At 43.4% G+C, this 22,201-nt stretch overlaps 1 protein-coding gene across 1 annotated transcript in view; it reads left to right on the top strand.

The window, feature by feature from the left end:
• The first annotated feature begins 2,957 nt into the window (after window positions 1–2,957).
• Window positions 2,958–22,201, top strand: part of LOC139413208 (ubiquinol-cytochrome c reductase complex assembly factor 1) — a 42,146-nt gene continuing 22,902 nt past the window's right edge. The window contains exons 1-5 of the mRNA XM_071160323.1: window positions 2,958–3,168; window positions 7,816–7,923; window positions 11,409–11,519; window positions 18,423–18,495; window positions 18,966–19,023. Of these exons, the coding sequence (XP_071016424.1) occupies window positions 3,094–3,168; window positions 7,816–7,923; window positions 11,409–11,519; window positions 18,423–18,495; window positions 18,966–19,023 (425 nt within the window). The 5' untranslated portion in view covers window positions 2,958–3,093. The remainder of the gene's footprint in view (window positions 3,169–7,815; window positions 7,924–11,408; window positions 11,520–18,422; window positions 18,496–18,965; window positions 19,024–22,201) is intronic.

The raw sequence follows: 22,201 nt of genomic DNA, 5'->3' as shown, positions 1-22,201 counted from the left end.
TTACAATTGGCTCATTCATCTCCCCTCCTCTCCCCTGTAACTATTCCCCCAGGTCGTTGCTGCAAATGAGAATGTGTTCTCAGTCAACTTACCTGGGAGAAAAAAAGATGATAAAAAAAACTTGATAAAGCTTTACGGAAAGCTGAGAAATACAAAAAACGGTCCACTCATGAAGAAAATGGAGAGACAAGATTTGTCACGCCTGCTCCCGCTCCCCTTCCCTGGCACTCGAAGGCGCCAGGCTCCCCAGCATTATGCACTCCTGCTACCATCATTACGCACACCTGCCTCCCCCTGTCATGCGCATCAGTGAATATTGGACTCACCTGGACTCAATCACCTCTCCGCTCTGTTCCCTGTTTCAGCATTAATTGTTGTTTGTCATTGCTTACCCGTGTGCTTACGCTGTTCCTGTTTTGTTACCCGTCTCTTCTTGAACAAATGTTGACTCCCCGTACCTGCTTCTCATCTCTAGCGTCGGTCATTACAGAATGCTGAAGTCATCATACGAAGCATCGGGGAGTCCTGGCGTTCCGGTTGGTTGTGACTTCGGGTCCAAGGGCCTCCACCGATGGAACCGGGGGTGCCTAAGTCAGCCCCGTCAGGCTGTCACACCTTCAGCTAGCTCGAGAGGTTCTTGACCTGGTTGGCTCTGAAGGCTCCCATCCCACGTCGGCTCCCATCCCACGTTTATGCCCAGCCGGCTCGTCAGGCTGCTACGCCTCCGCCAGATCATCGGGCTCCCACACATCAGCGGGATCAACAGGCTTTCGCGGGCAAGCCGGATCGTCGGGCTCCTATGCCTCGGGAGTTTACGCTCAGCCAGCTTGTCCAGTGGCCGCGCCTCGGCCGGCCCGTCAGGCTCGCCCAGGTGGGACGAGGGTGGCACCCCTAGAAGGGGGGGGGGGGGGGGGGGGGGGGTACTGTCACGCCTGCTCCAGCTCCCTGGCACTTGGAGGCTCCCCAGCATTATGCACTCCTGCCACTATCATTACGCACACATGCCTCCCCCCGTCATGCGCATCAGCGATTATTGGACTCACCTGGACTCAGTCACCTCTGTCATTACATCCCCTTTATCTGTCTGGTTCCCCGCTCTGTTCCTTACTTCAACATTAATTGTTGTTTGCCGTTGTTTACCCGTGTGCTGACCTTGTTCCTGTTTTGTTACTTGTCTGTTCTTGAATAAATGTTGACTCCCCGTACCTGCTTCTCATCTCCAGCGTCGGTCATTACAAGATTCCCCAAAGACAAAACAGCAAATGAAGGGAACTCCGAAGAACTTGAGAAGTATTTTATTGTATCAAAATGCCATCATTGCTGAAAAGTAAAAACAAATGTGCAGTACCAAGGACAAACAAGTGGCTTCAAAATTGTTCAGAGGCAACATCCTGAGAAAGTATGGCCTGGGCAAAGCCGCAAACAGAGAATTTGGGTTTTCAGCAAAAGCAATTAGGGCAAATCAATACAGGCCAACAAGTCTTCAATAGTCCAGGAAAAAGCAGTGCAACAGAATTAGCATAGCCACAGAAGAGAATATCACTAGATGATATGAACGTGATGACAACAATAGAGCAACAAAAGGGGAAAAGGATACACTAATGAGGAACGAGAAAAAAAGCAGAAGCGCATCTTGAATGGCACAATTCAGAACCTTTTATCAGAGGTTTAGGATTCAGAGACTGAAATGTCCACTATGAATTCTGCAAAACACAGCCTTTTTTGTTTTGTCAAGCCAGCAGTCCAGGATAGGGACACATGCTTTTGCAAATCCCACGCCAACCTTCAGATCATAGAGGACAAACTAAAATACCACAAACCTTATTGAGTCTTTGTGCTGTGAGAAAAACCAGAATAGAGAGAGAAGAAAGACAGAGGGAAACATGGTGAAGTTCACTGTACAGTAAAATAAAATGTGTGTGTATGTGTGGCTCACTGCATATTCTACTGGAGGACTTCTCCAAAGGATTGAAAGAGAAGTTGGGTCAACACGTGTACACCATTCGACACAAATACTCCAAACTGAGAGAATTAAAAGAGAATCTGCGGAAAGAGATCATCGTGCATATTGCTTTGCAGAGAACTATCTGTGTAAATTAACCAGAGATATCCTGGCAGTTCACTTTGGTGATTCTCATAAGCAGGTGACCCTCCACACCTGTGTTGGATATACCACAAAGGATACAGTTTCACTTTGCTCACTGAGCTCTTCTATGCAGATGATCTCTCAAAAACACTGGCCTACTTCCTTGAGCTCTGCCCATCGGCTACTTTTGGAATCTTACTTTGTGTTATGTTAATTACATGTTTTAAAATGGTTGTTCAAAATATTTGCAATAAAATATTTTTGTTCATATTTTTTACCATAGATGTAATTTCCACCACACCTGGTCATTTCCACCACACCGATATTTTTGAGGTAAATTCGTATATAATTTACATTGATTGATTTGTTTTAGATAAGGAAATTATATGGTTGTTATTATAATCTCACAAAAAGTTGGGTGGAAATATCTTATTTTTCATGATAAATGTTTTCAGTCGTCACGAAGGCAAGTTTATACATTCAGGCGTCGTGTTGAGTTATTAATATTAGGAAAACCTTAAAAATCACTTAAAATAATATCCAATACAAGTTCATGTACACGTATAAGAAATGTGTTATAAATGAATTGTACGATGATGTTTAATGCCTTGACAGAAATGACATTTGTCTATGGCTGTCTGAGAAAAAAAATAAAAAGTATATACATGCCTGAATAGTATGATCGCAGCCATGATCAGATATTGCTTCAATACAAATCAAAGACAATTATAATACTTGTATAATTGTGTTTCAATAAATTTAATTTATGACAGCCTGCAACGCCGAAGTGCCCGAAGTTGCAGTTACCCAGGTAGGCCGTGAATGGCCTCACACGCCAGTACAGTAGGTGGCAGTGTATGTACCTAAAAGTTGGATACTATCAACCAACCAAATCAAAAAGAAGGAGGGCCAGTGTTACAAAACGTGAAGATTTAATTGAAAAGCATTCTGTTACCCGCTTCTTGGTTTCAATACGTAGGTTAAATATTGTAACTTTTGTCGGAGTCATGTATCGGCGACTATTGCAGTCCGCTGCGAGGAACATAATAAATACGTCAGCATCCAGAGTCACCTTCGGCAAGGTAATGTAAGGCTTGCTCACATGAAGGCTATAGCTAGCTTAGCTAACAGTCAAGTCGCAGCATTTTCTGTATTGGTTGCCAAATAAAATAACTTCAGTACCAACCAAATTTCTCGCCCTTGTTGGATTGGAACATGAATCATAGATCGTAGCCTTAATCTATTGAATGTTCCAAAAACAAGAAAAACATGAGCTAACGTTAGCCAATGTCAGCTAGCATTACCTCCAACCCAGGAGAACTAGGGTGTCTCTAACTTATTTCAATATTCTTCCTAAATTGCACTCTCCTTGCCTTTGTGTAAAACTTCGAGAGATGTACCCGATTACACACTATGACGTGGTAGGCTGCTTCATCTTTTTGCTGCAGTCGAGAACAGTCCGCAGTGACTAACTCTCTCTTATACACTTCACTAAACCAGAGGCCAAGTCAGGGTTCTAAGATCACAACGACAGCAATACAAAATGTTATTGGTATACAGGTAGCTTAGCTCTCGAGAATCAAATGTGTTGGAGTCAGAAAGGCAATGAGGTAGCCAGGGACGTCACTAGAGATTTCATGGATAGGGGGGCTAAGCCTCTTTTAGGAGGGTCTGGGCATACTCCCCCAGCATTTGTTTTAAAGCCCCCAAAACGTTTTCATAATTCAAATCAAATGTATTTATATAGCCCTTCGTACATCAGCAGATATCTCAAAGTGCTGTACAGAAACCCAGCCTAAAACCCCAAACAGCAAGCAATGTATTTTTAGAGTAACAACGGGTGTAAAATCAATCAAAATAAGGTTATTTTTGGTTAAGGTTGGCTAAAAGTATACCTGTCTCATAGTTTGTGTTAGACACTGATATGTAATTACTTTATTTGGATAGAATTTAAGTCCACTCTGTCCCCATCCATCCAACACCAACAAAAGGTCCAAAAATGCCTGTACTATCTAGCCAAAATACTTTTGGGATGTTATTTTGAGAGAGGGAGAAATGTGAAGACATGCAGGTCATATTATACAATTAGAAAAAATCTTTATTTAAATGTGTTGCTCAAAATTAACCCAGTAATTCAGACACATGGAGAACATCTTAAACAGTATCATCCACAATGGGGCAAAACTAAATTAAACTAATAAGCTAAATATGATTTTAAAAACTGAAAAATAATTAGGAATAAAAACTGATAAAGTAAGATCCCAAAGAAATATTACAACTTATATTACAGAACTTCTCCTGCTTCCCTCTCTTTTGATGCTTATTTTGTGGTTGGATGCATCAAAGTGTACCTCCTATTTTTAAAGGTGGCGGTCAACAACACTATTGTGGCTTAGTGGCCAAAAGCACTTCACCCTCAATGGACATGGCTGCAAGACTTGCAAGCCTTTTCTGGCCCATTGTCTTACGCAACCAGGAGTGCATCCGGCACAGTGCACTAAAGGACCTTTCACAGGAGCAGCTGCTCACAGGAATTGTGAGGGCAACCTGAATGATTTCCTTCAGAGAAGGAAACATATCATCATCCAGGAGGTTATGCACAGCAAGCATATCTTTGGGAGGACATCCAGCCTTTTTTTTCCCGGGCAAGGAAGTTTCTGGCCACCAACATCTCTTCTGTTTTAACAGAAGTGCTTGGCAAACTCAGTTAAGCATGATGTACCAAGGAAGTTTTTTGAGCTGGGCAGCATGCCTGTATGCCTTTTGAGTAGACCTGCATCTACAGTCGAGAATTGCTGGTCAAGCTCACAAACCATCCTGTCCAAGCAGGGGAGCAACAACCCTGTTTTCATTGTTTGGGAACATGAAAATTCTGTGCCTAATCCCAAGGAGGTCTCCACCACAAAATCTCCCATTTTCCTTTGTTTGCGCTTTCTTGCTGCATCTGCCTCTGGAATGTTGTGAATTTCACAGAGTGCTTTGGTTCTATCATGAAGTTCTTTGGCGAATGTATCTGTGCATTTGCCTATCAATGTGTCACATACAAGCTTGTTTGCTGAAACAAGCTTCTGCCAGGTCTACCGTCTCTTTCTGGAGGAACTTGTGTCGTCCCTCAGTTACAGAAAGAAGGGACTGAAACATCAATAGCAAATACACGGTGGAGAAATGATGAAGCTTTGCTCTCAGACCAACAGCCATGGGGGATTCAATAGTAGATAGACAATCAAAAATAGCAGTTACGGTGTCATGCCCAGCAAGTGTTTGAGAGCTGTACAAGTTCAGTTGATGCTATTCCAAGTTTGGACTGAGCTTCTTTAAACTTGTGGTGGTTAACTAGGGATGTACTGAAAAATGAATACACATTCTCCAAGAAACTAAAAAACTAAGCAGCCTCCGAAATCGCCCTGCAAGTATGACACAACACCAAATTATGCTCATGAGCATAGCAATGTACGTAAATTGCCTCTGGATGCAGCACTCTGAAATGTGCTTGCACACACCTCCTTTGGACCCACTCATGACAGCTGCACCATCATAGGTCTGTGCAATGCACTTTAGGCCTGCTACCCCTCATTTGTTGTAGCTGTCGCAACTCATTTGCTATCGATTGGGCATCAACTGACTTGATTTCTGCTAGTGCTAGTAAATGCTCCTTAACGGTCCCCTCTGTTACATACTTAACACACAGAGCCAACTGTTCAGTCTGCCCATCCCTGGCCTCATCTGCCATAATGGCATACATTCCAGATTTTGACATCTCCGAGACCATGGTGTCCATAATCTCTTGAGCACAGCATTCGATCATGTCATTCTGAGATTCTGGAGAGAGACGTTGCATTTGATGGAGTATTGTACTTTTGCAGGAAAGGGTCAAACTCCTTCATAAGCTCCATACATTCAAGAAATTTCCCTCTTTGTGCTTTCACTAGATTCATCATTGGCACGGAAAGAGAGTCCCTGTCTTCCTAACATTGAGGTGACTGCAACAATTCTCCTCAGATTACTCCCTTCTCTCTGCAATATCACTAGCATGGGCAGATATTAAAATCTGAGTAATGTTCCCATGACTGCTAGTTGCCTGGTAGCTTTGCCATGCCACAACACTGTCTCTGTGCCATTTCATGTTTACCGAAGATAAACAAAGCTTTAAAAAAAAAAAATGTGGCCATTACTGACAAAATAATCAGTTTTTGCCAAAAACTCTACATGGAAAGCAGAAAGCTGCGTTTTTGTGGACAGAGTACTCTACACAATTGTATTTCTCAAACCAGCAGTGCTGAAATGCCCTTTTCTCTGTACCAAAACATTAGTGTGGGTAGCTATTCAGCTTCACTTGTCTGGGCCCAGTGTCTTTGGCACCTAAATTGCTCTCATTTCTGGAAGGAGTTGCTGCAGCGAGTTGATTACTTTCTTTCTCTGGATCTGTTTGTTGTCCCTGCCTCGCTGGATCTGTTTGTTGTCCCTGCCTCGCTGGATCTGTTTGTTGTCCCTGCCTCGCTGGATCTGTTTGTTGTCCCTGCCTCGCTGGATCTGTTTGTTGTCCCTGCCTCGCTGGATCTGTTTGTTGTCCCTGCCTCGCTGGATCTGTTCGCTCTCTCTCACAGCTCGCATGTTGATCTCTGCCTTGCATAGAAGCCTCTCTTTCTGCATGACCCTTTAAGATATCATGAACATCATTTATTTATGCCTAACAAAAGTAAGACATGCTGTACAAATTTAACTGAAAGCTTAAACATCTACTTGCTTTTTTTTTTTAAATCACCAACCTTCATCAGACATGCTCCCTCAGCCCTGTCAGCCTCCAGCTTCTTTCTCTCATTCTTGTCTGCTGTGTTTTGACATGTATTGCTATTAAACTCATATTTACAATAACTGAAGGCTTAATAGGTGATTCACCAGTTTAAGTTTTAATTTGCTTGTTTGAACTGGTAAAATCTTAATTTCTCACCAGATTGGCCTTCGGCAGAGCTGGTGGCACTGCCTCTCTTGAAGAATTTCCGTATACCCATCTAACGTTAGTCGTTAGCTAGCCTACAGTTGAGAAATTGAGGATAATACAATCACATTGTGATCAACACTATGCCACCTTTTCTACACATGACCTACTTATAATTAGGTGGCGACGATACCTAGTTATGTCGAATTTAAAAGGTACCGTTAACTAGCTCGCAGCGTTTGTTACACTGTTAATTTACAGGCAGCCTCACATTAAAACGTATTCGTTAACAAAGCTTTGATTATGACCAAAGTCTATAGTAGTGAATGCTCTCTGTTCTAACTTACCACAAATTCACATTGTATCCTATCTGCATGAATCCGTCCTGTCAGAGCCTATTCCTGTCAGTTTACTGTTAGCTAGCAGTCTCAAGCCACAGCTGTAGCTAACGTTAACCAAAATGTTATATACAAGTAGACTTAACAGTCACTAGCGCATGCAGCAGCCTCCCCTGAAGCCCCCCTAAAATAGGCCTAGCGACGTCTCTGCAGGTAGCTATGATAGTTCAGCAAAACTTAAAAGCTTTATGAGAACATTTAGCCTACCATGGACACATGCACATATTTTTTTCTCTTTATAAAATGTATATAATCTGACTTTACTAGTGCTACTACTAATTGTCTAATTGCATGGTACATCCACTCCCAAATATGTTGGTAAGTAGGCCTAACTGCATCTGACAGTCCTTTTATTGGATTTTACCTAATGCCATATTTTTCTGTCATTCTTTTAGGCATTAGAGCAAGAGGCCTGTCTTGGAAGAGCTTTAATTGCTTGCCGGTTGTTAGCCTCAACCTCTCCGTCCCAGACACAATGCCGGACCCTTCACAGCACTTCACAGGTATGTGCTAACCACCATGACTCGCATCAAGGCTGGAACAACAGCAAATGTGCCTTCGCTGATGGTATTTTCAGTCTAGCCTAAGCCTAATTTAGCCCAATATTGAACGAAAGGAGCCTAATATTAATGTAAGGTCCTTGGACTAAGGAGTAACATGTTCTGTTTAAAAGACTTAATTGGCTCCGGGAGGCAAAACGGCCAAATACTCCATAAAAACGTGAATCGATTCTGATTTGCGTTGCTGTTCTAGAAACATAAATCCCTCCACTTGCATTGGGAGGCAGTTAAATAAAGGTAAAATTTAAATAAAATATCACAATCAATTATTTTGCAAAGTCCACACTACCTGTACACTGTTTTAACCAGGGATTGGAACTGGTTCAGGGAACCAAACTAATAAATACATTTTTGAAAGAACAGAAACGGAACTATATTCAAAAGTGAATATACTATTTTAAAAGCATGGGATCCGGTTAATGTTATTTTTTACAGTCCATGCGTTTTAAAAAAAAATGTTTTAACTAGGCAAGTCAGTTAAGAACAAATTCTTATTTTCAATGACGGCATAGGAACAGTGGGTTAACTGCCTGTTCAGGGGCAGAACGACAGATTTGTACCTTGTCAGCTCGGGGATTTGAACCTTTCGGTTACTAGTCCAACTCTCTAACCACTAGGCTACTGTGCCGCCCCAGCAATAAAGCAAAGCCTTCTCTGCCACTCAGACTTATTCTAGTGTCTGGCTGCAAGCTGAAATCTTTGCCATAGTTTGTATGTGTTTAGTCTTCCTGCCCCTCCTCACTCTGAAGCATAGGCTACTGTACTGACATTACAAGTGTGATTCAGAAGATATACATTTTTTTATTAGCTAGAGAAGAATGTATGAAGCGTCCCTTTTTCAGGACCCTGTCTTTCAAAGATAATTAGTAATAATCAAAATATCCTAATTGTAAAGGGTTTAACTTCTTATGGTATAGGGGACGCTTGCGTCCCACTTGGCCAAAAACCGGGGGAAATGCAGCGCGGCAAATTCAAATAAATTGATATAAAAATCTAACTTTCATTAAATCACACATGTAAGATACTCAATTAAAGCTACACTCGTTGTGAATCGAGCCAACATGCCAGATTTTAAAAAGGCTTTTCGGCGAAAGCATAAGAAGCTATTATCTGATGATAGAACAACAGTAAACAGAGGGTAGCATATTTCAACACTGCAGGCACTACACAAAACGCAGAAATAAAATATAAAACATGCCTTACTTTTGACAAGCTTCTTTTCTTGGCACTCCAATATGTCCCATAAATATCACAATTGGTCCTTTTGTTCGATTTAATTCCATCCATATATATCCAAAATGTCAATTTATTTGGCACGTTTGATCCAGAAAAAAACAGCTTCCAAAATGCGCAACAAAATATTTCAAAAGTTGCCTATAAACATTGCCAAAATATTTCAAACTACTTTTGTAATACAACTTTAGGTATTTTTTTAAACGTTAATAATTGATCAAATTGAAGACGGGTCTGTCTGTTCAATACAGGAAGACAACAAATCAAGACTTTTCAAGTCTTGCGCAACTCTCAATAGTGTTACGCAGTTCCTAGTTGGCCCTACATCTTCATTGCACAAATGAATAACCTCAACCAAATTTCAAAGACTGGTGACATCCAGTGGAAGCGGTAGGAACTGTAAACAAGTTCTTAAGAAATATTGTTTTCCAATGAGAAATCAGTGAACAGACAGAGACCTAAAAAAAAAAAAGATTTCTGAACGGTTAGTCCTCAGGGTTTTTGCCTGCTACATACATTCTGTTATACTCCCAGACATGATTCAAACAGTTTTAGAAACGTCAGTGTTTTCTATCCAAATCTACTAATAATATGTATATCTTATATTCTTGGCATGAGTAGCAGGAAGTTGACATTCAGCCTTCGTCTCTCCCGAGCCCGTACGGGAGTTGTAGCAATGAGACAAGATAGTAGCTACTACAACAATTGGATACCACGAAAAAGGGGTAAAATTCAACAAACAAAAAAATATGAACAAAATAAGAAATTGGGCACGCTATTTATCCAAAAGTGAAAATGCTGCCTATAAGAGATGGGAATGTGTGCATTCAATGTGACACAGGCATTTGTAAAACATCACTGTTTCAATGCTTGTTCAAAGAACCATAAGCAATTAATGAACATGCACCTGTGGAACATTCATTAAGACACTAACAGCTTGCAGACGGTAGGCAATTAAGGTCACAGTTATGAAATCTTAGGACACTAAAGAGTCCTTTCTACTGACTCTGAAAAACACCAAAAGAAAGATGCACTGGGTCCCTGCTCATCTGCCTGAATGTACCTTAGGTATGCTGCAAGGAGGCATGAGGACTGCCAATGTGGCCAGGGCAATAAATTGCAATGTCTATACTGTGAGATGCTTAAGATGGCACTACAAGGAGACAGGACGGACAGCTGATCGTCCTCGCAGTGGCATACCATGTATAACAACACCTGCACAGGATCGGTACATCCTAACATCACACCTGCGGGACAAATGCAGGATTCCAACAACTGCCCGGGTTACACCAGGAAAGCACAATCCCTCCATCAGTGCTCAGACTGTCTGCAGTAGGCTGAGACAGGCTGGCTTGTAGGCCTGTTGTAAGGCAGGTCCTCACCAGACATCACTGGCAACAACTTTGCCAATGGGCACAAACCCACCGTTGCTGGACAAGACAGGACTGGCAAACGAGTCACAGTTTTGTCTCACCAGGGGTGATGGTCGGATTTGAGTTTATCGTCGAAGGAATGCGCGTTACACCGGGGCCTGTACTCTGGAGCGGGATCGATTTTGGAGGTGGAGGGTCCGTCATGGTCTGGGGTGGTGTGTCACATCATCGGACTGATCTTGTTGTCATTGCAGGCAATCTCAATGCTGTGCGTTACAGGGAAGACATTCTCCTCCCTCATGTGGTACCCTTCCTGCAGGCTCATCCTGACATGACCCTCCAGCATGACAATCCACCAGCCATACTGCTCATTCTGTGTGTGATTTCCTGCACGACAGGAATGTAAGTGTTCTGCCATGGCCAGCAACGAGCCCGGATCTCAATCCCATGACAGTGAGGACTTTCTTTTTTTTCTGAGTTCATTAGCAGGTTGGAAAAAGTAGCCTAGCACTGGTTAGCTGTTAATGCTTAGCCTACATGCTAAAATAATAAGCCATTATTGTTGCATGTTTGAATTTTTAAATGTGTTTCTGAGAAATATTTAATCAGATGCAAAACGCATTTACAGGTTGCGGGTCCCTTACTGTATCACATCAAGACAGGCATTTGCCGGAACAGTTCTTTTGAAATTGTGGACAGTTGTGGTTTTGAAAACCGCTGATCCGCACATCACTAGTCAGTGTCTGTAGTTGGCTTACTGGGCTACCTTTTCAAGCTGATATCATGCGTCAAGGCTCTTTCCTCTTGTCCCTCCATTCCCAGCTCTTTAATGTGAAAGAAACTCCACAGACGGCCATGGAAGAGGAGGTGGGGGCCTTCACCAAGCTCATCGAGGCCATGGGCTTCACAGGGCCTCTCAAATACAACAAATGGGTAAGTGCCTCTAGCGTTCACCAAACCATTCAAATGTCCATCCACTACAGCATTACTGTAGGTCTCTCACAAGTAACCTCTGATGTATCACCTCACACTTTAATCTATATGTAGGGTGTCATGTTCAATAATGTATTGAGGTTCAGTCGTGAATCACAGATTAGAGGTCGACCGATCATGATTTTTTTTAACGCCGATACCGATTATTGGAGGACCAAAAAAGCCGCTAACGATTAATTGGGCTATATATGTATGTGTGTGTGTGTGTGTAATAATGACAATTACAACAATATTGAATGAACACTTGTTTTAACTTAATATAATACATAAATAAAATCAATTTAGCCTCAAATAAATACTGAAACATGTTCAATTTGGTTTAAATAATGCAAAAACAAAGTGTTGGAGAAGAGAGTAAAAGTGCAATATGTGCTATGTAAGAAAGCTAACATTTCAGTTCCTGGCTCAGAACATGAGAACATATGAAAGCTGGTGGTTCCTTTTAACATGAGTCTTCAATGTTCCCAGGTAAGAAGTTTTAGATTGTAGTTATTATTGGACTATTTCCCTCTATACCATTTGTATTTAATTAACCTTTGACTATTGGATGTTCTTATAGGCACTTTAGTATTGCCAGTGTAACAGTATAGCTTCCGTCCCTCTAGTTAGCGCGCGCTAACTAGCTAGCCATTTCACTTCGGTTACACCAGCCTCATCTCGGGAGTTGATAGGCTTGAAGTCATAAACAGCGTAATGCTTGACGCACAACGAAGCGCTGCTGGCGCTTGAATGAATGTTTACGCGCCTGCTTCTGCCTACCACCGCTCAGTCAGATACTTGTATGCTCAGTCAGATTATATGCAACGCAGGACACGCTAGATAATATCTAGTAATATCATCAACCATGTGTAGTTAACTAGTGATTATGATTGATTCTTTTTTATAAGAAGTTTAATGCTAGCTAGCAACTTACCTTGGCTTACTGCATTCGCGTAACAGGCAGCCAGTGTCCTTGTGGATTGCAACGAGAGAGAGGCAGGTCGTTATTCCGTTGGACTAGTTAACTGTAAGGTTGCAAGATTGGATCCCCCGAACTGACAAGGTGAAAATCTGTTCTGCCCCTGAACAAGGCACTAGGCCGTCATTGAAAATAAGAATGTGTTCTTAACGGCGCCCAAAAATACAGATTTCCGATTGTTATGTAAACTTGAAATCGGCCCTAATTAATCTAGGACACTTGTTTTAACTTAATTATCAACACTTCCGGCGCCGACAGAGATGGCCGCCTCGCTTCGCGTTCCTAGGAAACTATGCAGTTTTTTGTTTTTTTACGTGTTATTTCTTACATTAGTACCCCAGGTCATCTTAGGTTTCATTACATACAGTCGAGAAGAACTACTGAATATAAGATCAGCGTCAACTCACCATCAGTACGACCAAGAATATGTTTTTCACGAAGCGGATCCTGTGTTCTGCCTTACAAACAGGACAACGGAGTGGATCCTATGCAGCGACCCAAAAAAACGACTCAGAAAGAGAGGGAAACGAGGCGGTCTTCTGGTCAGACTCCGGAGACGGGCACACCGTGCACCACTCCCTAGCATTCTTCTTGCCAATGTCCAGTCTCTTGACAACAAGGTTGATGAAATCCGAGCAAGGGTAGCATTCCAGAGGGCCATCAGAGACTGTAACGTCCTTTGCTTCACTGAAACATGGCTCACTGGAGAGACTCTATACGAAGCGGTGCAGCCAACAGGTTTCTCCACGCATCGCGCTGACAGAAACAAACATCTTTCTGGTAAGAAGAGGGGCGGGGGCGTATGCCTCATGGCCAACGTGACATGGTGTGATGAAAGAAACATACAGGAACTCAAATCCTTCTGTTCACCTGATTTAGAATTCCTCACAATCAAATGTAGACCGCATTATCTACCAAGAGAATTCTCTTCGATTATAATCACAGCCGTATATACCCCCCCCCCCCAAGCAGACACATCGATGGCTCTGAACAAACTTTATTTAACTCTCTGCAAACTGGAAACGATTTATCCGGAGGCTGCAGTCATTGTAGCTGGGGATTTTAACAAGGCTAATCTGAAAACAAGACTCCCTAAATTTTATCAGCATATCGATTGCGCAACCAGGGGTGGAAAGACCTTGGATCATTGTTACTCTAACTTCCGCGACGCATATAAGGCCCTGCCCCGCCCCCCTTTCGGAAAAGCTGACCACGACTCCATTTTGTTGATTCCTGCCTACAGACAGAAACTAAAACAAGAGGCTCCCACGCTGAGGTCTGTCCAACGCTGGTCCGACCAAGCTGACTCCACACTCCAAGACTGCTTCCATCACGTGGACTGGGAGATGTTTCGTATTGCGTCAGATAACAACATTGACGAATACGCTGATTCGGTGTGCGAGTTCATTAGAACGTGCGTTGAAGATGTCGTTCCCATAGCAACGATTAAAACATTCCCTAACCAGAAACCGTGGATTGATGGCAGCATTCGTGTGAAACTGAAAGCGCGAACCACTGCTTTTAATCAGGGCAAGGTGTCTGGTAACATGACCGAATACAAACAGTGCAGCTATTCCCTCCGCAAGGCTATCAAACAAGCTAAGCGCCAGTACAGAGACAAAGTAGAATCTCAATTCAACGGCTCAGACACAAGAGGCATGTGGCAGGGTCTACAGTCAATCACGGACTACAGGAAGAAATCCAGCCCAGTCACGGACCAGGATGTCTTGCTCCCAGGCAGACTAAATAACTTTTTTGCCCGCTTTGAGGACAATACAGTGCCACTGACACGACCTGCAACGAAAACATGCGGCCTCTCCTTCACTGCAGCCGAGGTGAGTAAGACATTTAAACGTGTTAACCCTCGCAAGGCTGCAGGCCCAGACGGCATCCCCAGCCGCGCCCTCAGAGCATGCGCAGACCAGCTGGCCGGTGTGTTTACGGACATATTCAATCAATCCCTATACCAGTCTGCTGTTCCTACATGCTTCAAGAGGGCCACCATTGTTCCTGTTCCCAAGAAAGCTAAGGTAACTGAGCTAAACGACTACCGCCCCGTAGCACTCACATCCGTCATCATGAAGTGCTTTGAGAGACTAGTCAAGGACCATATCACCTCCACCCTACCTGACACCCTAGACCCACTCCAATTTGCTTACCGCCCAAATAGGTCCACAGACGATGCAATCTCAACCACACTGCACACTGCCCTAACCCATCTGGACAAGAGGAATACCTGTGTGAGAATGCTGTTCATCGACTACAGCTCGGCATTCAACACCATAGTACCCTCCAAGCTCGTCATCAAGCTCGAGACCCTGGGTCTCGACCCCGCCCTGTGCAACTGGGTACTGGACTTCCTGACGGGCCGCCCCCAGGTGGTGAGGGTAGGCAACAACATCTCCTCCCCGCTGATCCTCAACACTGGGGCCCCACAAGGGTGCGTTCTGAGCCCTCTCCTGTACTCCCTGTTCACCCACGACTGCGTGGCCACGCACGCCTCCAACTCAATCATCAAGTTTGCGGACGACACAACAGTGGTAGGCTTGATTACCAACAACGACGAGACGGCCTACAGGGAGGAGGTGAGGGCCCTCGGAGTGTGGTGTCAGGAAAATAACCTCACACTCAACGTCAACAAAACTAAGGAGATGATTGTGGACTTCAGGAAACAGCAGAGGGAACACCCCCCTATCCACATCGATGGAACAGTAGTGGAGAGGGTAGCAAGTTTTAAGTTCCTCGGCATACACATCACAGACAAACTGAATTGGTCCACTCACACAGACAGCATCGTGAAGAAGGCGCAGCAGCGCCTCTTCAACCTCAGGAGGCTGAAGAAATTCGGCTTGTCACCAAAAGCACTCACTAACTTCTACAGATGCACAATCGAGAGCATCCTGGCGGGCTGGTATGGCAACTGCACCGCTCTCAACCGTAAGGCTCTCCAGAGGGTAGTGAGGTCTGCACAACGCATCACCGGGTGCAAACTACCTGCCCTCCAGGACACCTACACCACCCGATGTCACAGGAAGGCCATAAAGATCATCAAGGACATCAACCACCCGAGCCACTGCCTGTTCACCCCGCTATCATCCAGAAGGCGAGGTCAGTACAGGTGCATCAAAGCTGGGACCGAGAGACTGAAAAACAGCTTCTATCTCAAGGCCATCAGACTGTTAAACAGCCACCACTAACACTGAGTGGCTGCTGCCAACACACTGACACTGACTCAACTCCAGCCACTTTAATAATGGGAATTGATGGGAAATGATGTAAATATATCACTAGCCACTTTAAACAATGCTACCTTATATAATGTTACTTACCCTACATTATTAATCTCATATGCATACGTATATACTGTACTCTATATCATCGACTGTATCCTTATGTAATACATGTATCACTAGCCACTTTAAACTATGCCACTTTGTTTACATACTCATCTCATTTGTACATACTGTACTCGATACCATCTACTGTATCTTGCCTATGCTGCTCTGTACCATCACTCATTCATATATCCTTATGTACATATTCTTTATCCCCTTACACTGTGTACAAGACAGTAGTTTTGGAATTGTTAGTTAGATTACTTGTTATTACTGCATTGTCGGAACTAGAAGCACAAGCATTTCGCTACACTCGCATTAACATCTGCTAACCATGTGTATGTGACAAAAATAAAATTTGATTTGATCCAAAAGTATGTGTCCCGAAATGGGAGTTGTTGCAACTCTCTTGTTGTTTTAGACCTATCGTTAATTTAGTTCTGATTTAAAAACAGTCATGTTTCACAAATGCCTGTGTCACATTGAATGCACACATTCCCATCTCTAAAGACAGGACTGGCACTTAAAATATGTCCATCCTGGTTACAGGTGGATATGAGGCTTATGAACCCCAGCAGGGCAGCATTAACCCTGTGGTGAACCAGGAATCTTCCCTGTGGACGAGCCAAGTACCTCCATGGGTTAGGGGTGACAATGTATTCTAAAACCACCCTCTCATGGGTTGGGCCCAGACCTGGGTTCAAATAGCCTACCATTTGAAATCATTATAAATACTTTAGCTATGCTTGATTGAGCGTCCCTGTTGCAATGGAACCGATAGAAAACGGGTAACCCCACCCATCTGGGACTAAAGCAAACACTCAAAGTATGTGAAAGGTTTCAAATTAAGCTAGGTCTGGTTCCTAATGTTGGTAACTCTGGGCTGGGCCTAGACTTTAAATGGGTCCCTGGGATGTTTTTCTGGCCAGGTTACAAGGACAGAAAAGTGTATCTGACAAGGTATAGCCTTAGCAATATGGTAATAGCCCCACCTCTGAAGTTTTGTCATATTACACCTATCCAATCCACTCAGATTTCTAAAAGTGCTTAGGGAGTATCGGAGGATGGAGTTTTAAAGTGATAATCAACAGTTGAAACAAGAACAAAAGCGCACTCCCCTACCCTGTTCGGGGTGAAACGCTGAAGGATGGGGCTGGAGAAATTTAAATTCATACAACTATGGATACAGACAACTGCCATGATATGAACCTTTTTTATATTTTTAACCATGGGCTGGAACCCAAGTTGATTTTTCAGTCCTTTCGTTCTGAACAGAAACACTTTTTTGTTTGTTTGTGTTCCACTGTTCCGACCAGCAAAATAAAGTTCTGAACCCTAGGAGGAGCTTCTTCTATGACTGTCCTTTGAGCTAGCTAGCTAATAAGCTTATTTGTTCAGAGCGGCACCAGAATTAAAAACACATCTTACCTTTTTGTAGTTAATAAATCCAACGTGAAATGTGATACCTAGGCTTATAGTATCGTTAACTAGTGTTGAAAAAGTTAAACCATTCCTCTCTCGCTAATAAAAAATCTCTCCCTATCTTCTGAATTATGGTTGTAACGTCAGTATAGTAGCCTAGGCTTAGGAGGGGTTAGGGAAAGGTAGCCTACACTCTGGCAAAGATTTTCAGCTTGCAGGCAGACACTGAAATAAGAGTCTGATTGACAGTTATGCCTTTGCATAGACACATGGTTGCGTTTTTTTGTGTGGGTCTAGATCATTTTAAAAAAATGCCTTGAACGTAAAAGCTTTTGATATAATGGTTCTGTTCCAGAACAGTATGGCTTTTCGGTTCCAACCCCTGGTTTAAACCATGTTTTGAGGCTATATAGTGTTTGTTTACAAACATTGGAGTAAATAAAACAAGCTTATACTTTGGGTTCTGAAGGGGTATGACAGTTGAACTAAGCTCATGAGGCATTTCTAACTACTATTCGTCAAGAATCAATGGGTATATATCATTAATTTATAAGTCTGAAAATGGATGTAGCAACTGCAGATTGCCCCTTTTTAAGTCGGCTGTCATTTACCTATTTTTGTTCTGCACTGCTGCTCAATTTGCACATGGACTTTGTCACCACTGCTATAGGGTCTTAGAACAGCAGAAGGTAGCTTAATTTAGATCAGCTTGAAAAGCCTTCCTCTGAACCGTGTCTTACGGTTTAAATTGCTTTGGTGTCAAAAGCCTAGGGAATGCAAAGGCATACCAACTCCAAACCATAGCCACTGCTGTGCTGTGAGTGGGTAGCAGCAGAGTTCCTATATGAATGTTGACTCGCGTGCACAGCAGCTGAGGCTGCGCTCAAAGAGGGCCTCCCATGCCACCGCCAAGCTTACCCAGAATCCCCGGACGGAGAGCGATTTTACCCATGATTCACAATCCACTCTTCTTATTCCACCACCCACGCTGGGCCTAAGCCCTCTGCTTTTATTATGTGTGAACTTTGGTTTACATTTTGGAGAAGTTAAAAGGAAAGTATTACTGTGTGGGATACTCTTTAGGTCTTTGTTATCTTATCAACTTATTGCTACGGTCTGTTTTTGCAGAAAATCAAGATTGCTGCCTTGCGCATGTACACATGCTGTGTGGAGAGAATCAACTATGATGAATTTTTTGAAAGTAAGTATTTACATGTATAGATTCAGATTCCTTCTATGTAGTTAATTCCTTCTGTAGAGTTCATCACCTGAGGTAACCTATTATTCCACCCAGATGCCAACAGGTCTTTGTTGATAATTAATTGAACATAAGCAATTGATTTAATAAGTCATTGACAGGTTAGTAATCTATGACTGAGATGTAGTTGTGCTAGTCTGAGTACATTTCCATAGCTTTGAGAACAATGGCCGTGTGGACCTTACCAGTCCAATGGATGGAGGGAAGGGCTGCTTGGGCTTATCGACCCAAACTCCCAGAGTAACTTCACATCAACAAGACTGCCCAAGTGTCTAAATGGACCCTTTCATCTGCATCCTGAAATATTAATGTGACACTTTACAGGGTGGTTAGGCTGTTTTCTTTAGCGGGTGGGGGGATGGAATGTAAGCCGGTCTTGGCTGACACGCCTCCTCTGATCTCTCCGTCCACAGAATGCTCCCTCCCTGACACGCTCAACTCCTGGTTCCTGGTGGCACAGCTCCATGTCTGGCGAGTACCTCTGTTACACCCCCTCTACAGGCCCTCCTCAGGCCAGGTTTACTTAGCATTTGCCACCCTCTGTTAATTTTGAAACCCTTTTGGGAACTTCAAGTTCCCATGATGAAGCTGCCTTATTTTCTACTTTGACCTCCATTCTGTGTTATTTCAGTTTGGCTGTTTTGTCTCCCATACGCTATTCCTTTGAAGTCAAATCTAGACTTTCAATTGGTATTAAGATTTTGTATTTTCTGGTAAAAGGATTTGCCATAGGAGACATTCTAGGCATGAGCGCCAATGACGGCTAAATAAAATTGTATTTGTCACATACACATATTTAGCAGATGTTATTGCAGGTGTAGCGAAATGCTTGTGTTCCTAGCTCCAACAGTGGAGTAGTATCTAACAATACACACATCTAAAAGTAAAATAATGGAATTAAGAACTATATAAATATTAGGATGAGCAATGTCGCAGTGGCTTTGACTAAAATACAGTACAATACAGTAATACATATGAAATGAGTAAAGCAGTATGTAAACATTATTTAAGTGACTAGTGTTCTATTATTTAAGTGGCCAGTGATTCTATGTATATAGAGCAGTAGCCTCTAAGGTGCAGGTTGAGTGACTGGGTGGTAGCTGGCTAATGATGACTATTTAACAGTCTGGTGGCCTTGAGATAGAAGCGGTCTCTCGGTCCCAGCTTTGAAGCACCTGTACTGACCTCGCCTTCTGGATGGTAGCAGAGTGAACAGGCCGTGGCTCAGGTGGTTGATCTTTTTGCCTTCCTGTGACAACGGGTGCTGTAAGTGTCCTGCAGGGCAGGCAGTGTGCCCCCTGTGATGCGTTGGGCAGAACGCACCACCTCTGGAGAGCCCTGTGGTTGCGGGTGGTGCAGTTACCGTACCAGGCGGTGGGTGATACAGCACAACAGGGTGCTCTCAATTGTGCATCTGTAAAAGTTTGAGAGTGTTTTTGGTGAAAAGCCCCAAAAAAATCAGCCTTCTGAGGTTGAAGAGGCGCTGTTACGCCTTCATCACACTGTCAGTGTGGACGATTTCAGATTGTCAGTAATGTGTACACTGAAGAACTTGAAGCTTTCCACCTACTCCACTGCTGTCCCGTCAATGTGGATAGGGGCGTGCTCTCTCTGCTGTTTCCTGAAGTCCACGATCAGCGCCTTCGTTTTATTGACGTTGAGGGAGAGGTTATTTTCCTGGTACCACTCCGCAGGGCCCTGACCACCTCCCTGTCTATGTATAGAGTGCAGTGGTAAGGGCTTAATTGTTTAGGTATGTTTCTATTTGGATAAGAATTGTTTAGAGGTAAATCTTGCCATCTTGATTTTCCAAGAGAAAAATCTAACCTCACTGCCCTTTTTGCATCTGTACTCTCAAGCCCTAGGTAGTTCAGGTTACATGCCTTGAGTTAACACATGCCTTGGTATTTAAACCAGACCTGGGAAAAAAAGGTATGCATACATGAGCTCATCAGTGTTGGGTGATAAATTGCGCTGCCACGAACCTCTTCATCAAACATGCCCACCACTCCTCTGACTTCCTGTCAAAGCTACTTTCCTGCCACTAATTCTGTTGACTTTGGCATGCGGGATGACATAAGCTCCAAAAGCCAGGCCTGGAATCAAAACTGCTGTGCGCATGAGGCTAAACAATCTTCACACTATGAAAAGGGTGTCATGTCGTGGGAATAATGCACACGAATGCGGATTCATACGCACTCTGGTTTAGGTTATTTGCATTTGGATCTAAGAACCAGTGAGTGAAAATGTAGAACCACCACAGATTCAGTTTTATTGACTTAATCAGCTACCCGTTTCAGAAATTGCACAGTACATTTTCCGAATAAAGCCCATTAAGGGTTGAAAACATGTGAACCCAACACAGCAGAATCAACATGAGCCACTTAAAAGTAGCATTGTTACAATGACAAATTATAACTTGATACAAGCATGTGTGACTTGAACATAAATAAATCATGCATTGATGTCAGAGGATTTCCTAGGTATGGCCATGTACACTACATGACAAAGTATGTGGACACCTGCTCATTCAAAAATCATGGGCATTAATATGGAGATTGTTCCTCCTCTGCTGCTATAACAGCCTCCACTCTTCTTGGAAGGCTTTCCACTAGCTGTTGGAACATTGCTGCGGGGACTTGCTTCCATTCAGCCACAAGCATTAGTGTGGTTGGGCGATTAGGCCTGACTCGCAGTCGGCGTTCCATTTCATCTAAAAGATGTTTGATTGAGGTCAGGGCTCTGTGCAGGCCAGTCAAGTTCTTCCATGCCGATCTCGACGAACCATTTCTGTATGGACCTCGCTTTGTGCACGGAGGCATTGTCATGCTGAAACAGGAAAGGGCCTTCCCCAAACTGTTGCCACAAAGTCGGAAGCACAGAATCTTCTAGAATGTTATTATATGCAGTAGTGTTAAGATTTCCCTTCACTGGAATGAAGGGGCCTAGCCCGAACCATGAAAAACAGCCCCTGACCATTATTTATCCTCCACCAAACTTTACAGTTGACACTATGCATTGGGGGCAGGTAGCTTTCTCCTGGCATCTGCCAAACTCGTTTGTCTGTCCGACTGCCAGTTCAGGAAGTATGATTCATCACTTCAGTGAACACATTCCAGTGTCCAATGGTGGCGAGCTTTACACCACCAGCCGACGCTTGGCATTGCGTATGGTGATCTTAGGCTTGTGAGCGGCTGCTCGGCCATGGAAACCCAGCACATGAAGCTCCCGACTAATAGTTATTATGCTGACTTTGCTTCTAGAGGCTGTTTGGTAGTGAGTGTTGCAACTGAGGACAGATGAGTTTTATGCGCTATGCACTTCGGCACGTGGCGGTCCCGTTCTGTGAGCTTGTGTGGCGTACCACTTCACGGCTGAGTTGACCGGGCATCTCTAGAAGGGGAGAAATTAATAGGGGAGCCTATTAATTTGAGGAAGTGAGGTGGCATCCTATGATGGTGCAATGTTGAAAATCACTGAGCTCTTCTGTAAGGCCATTCTACTGCCAATGTTTGTCTATGGCGATTGCATGGATGTGTGCTTGATCTTTATACCCCTGTCAGCGACGGATGTGGCTGAAATATCCAAATCCACTAATTTGAAGGGGGTTCCACATACTTTTGTGTATTTACAGTGCACTCGGAAAGTA

The sequence above is a fragment of the Oncorhynchus clarkii genome, chromosome 7 (genome assembly GCF_045791955.1).
Source record: "Oncorhynchus clarkii lewisi isolate Uvic-CL-2024 chromosome 7, UVic_Ocla_1.0, whole genome shotgun sequence".
NCBI classification, from domain to species: Eukaryota; Metazoa; Chordata; class Actinopteri; order Salmoniformes; family Salmonidae; genus Oncorhynchus; species Oncorhynchus clarkii.
The sequence above is the reverse complement of the archived record's forward strand: the minus strand, read 5'-3'. Positions and strand labels throughout refer to the sequence as shown.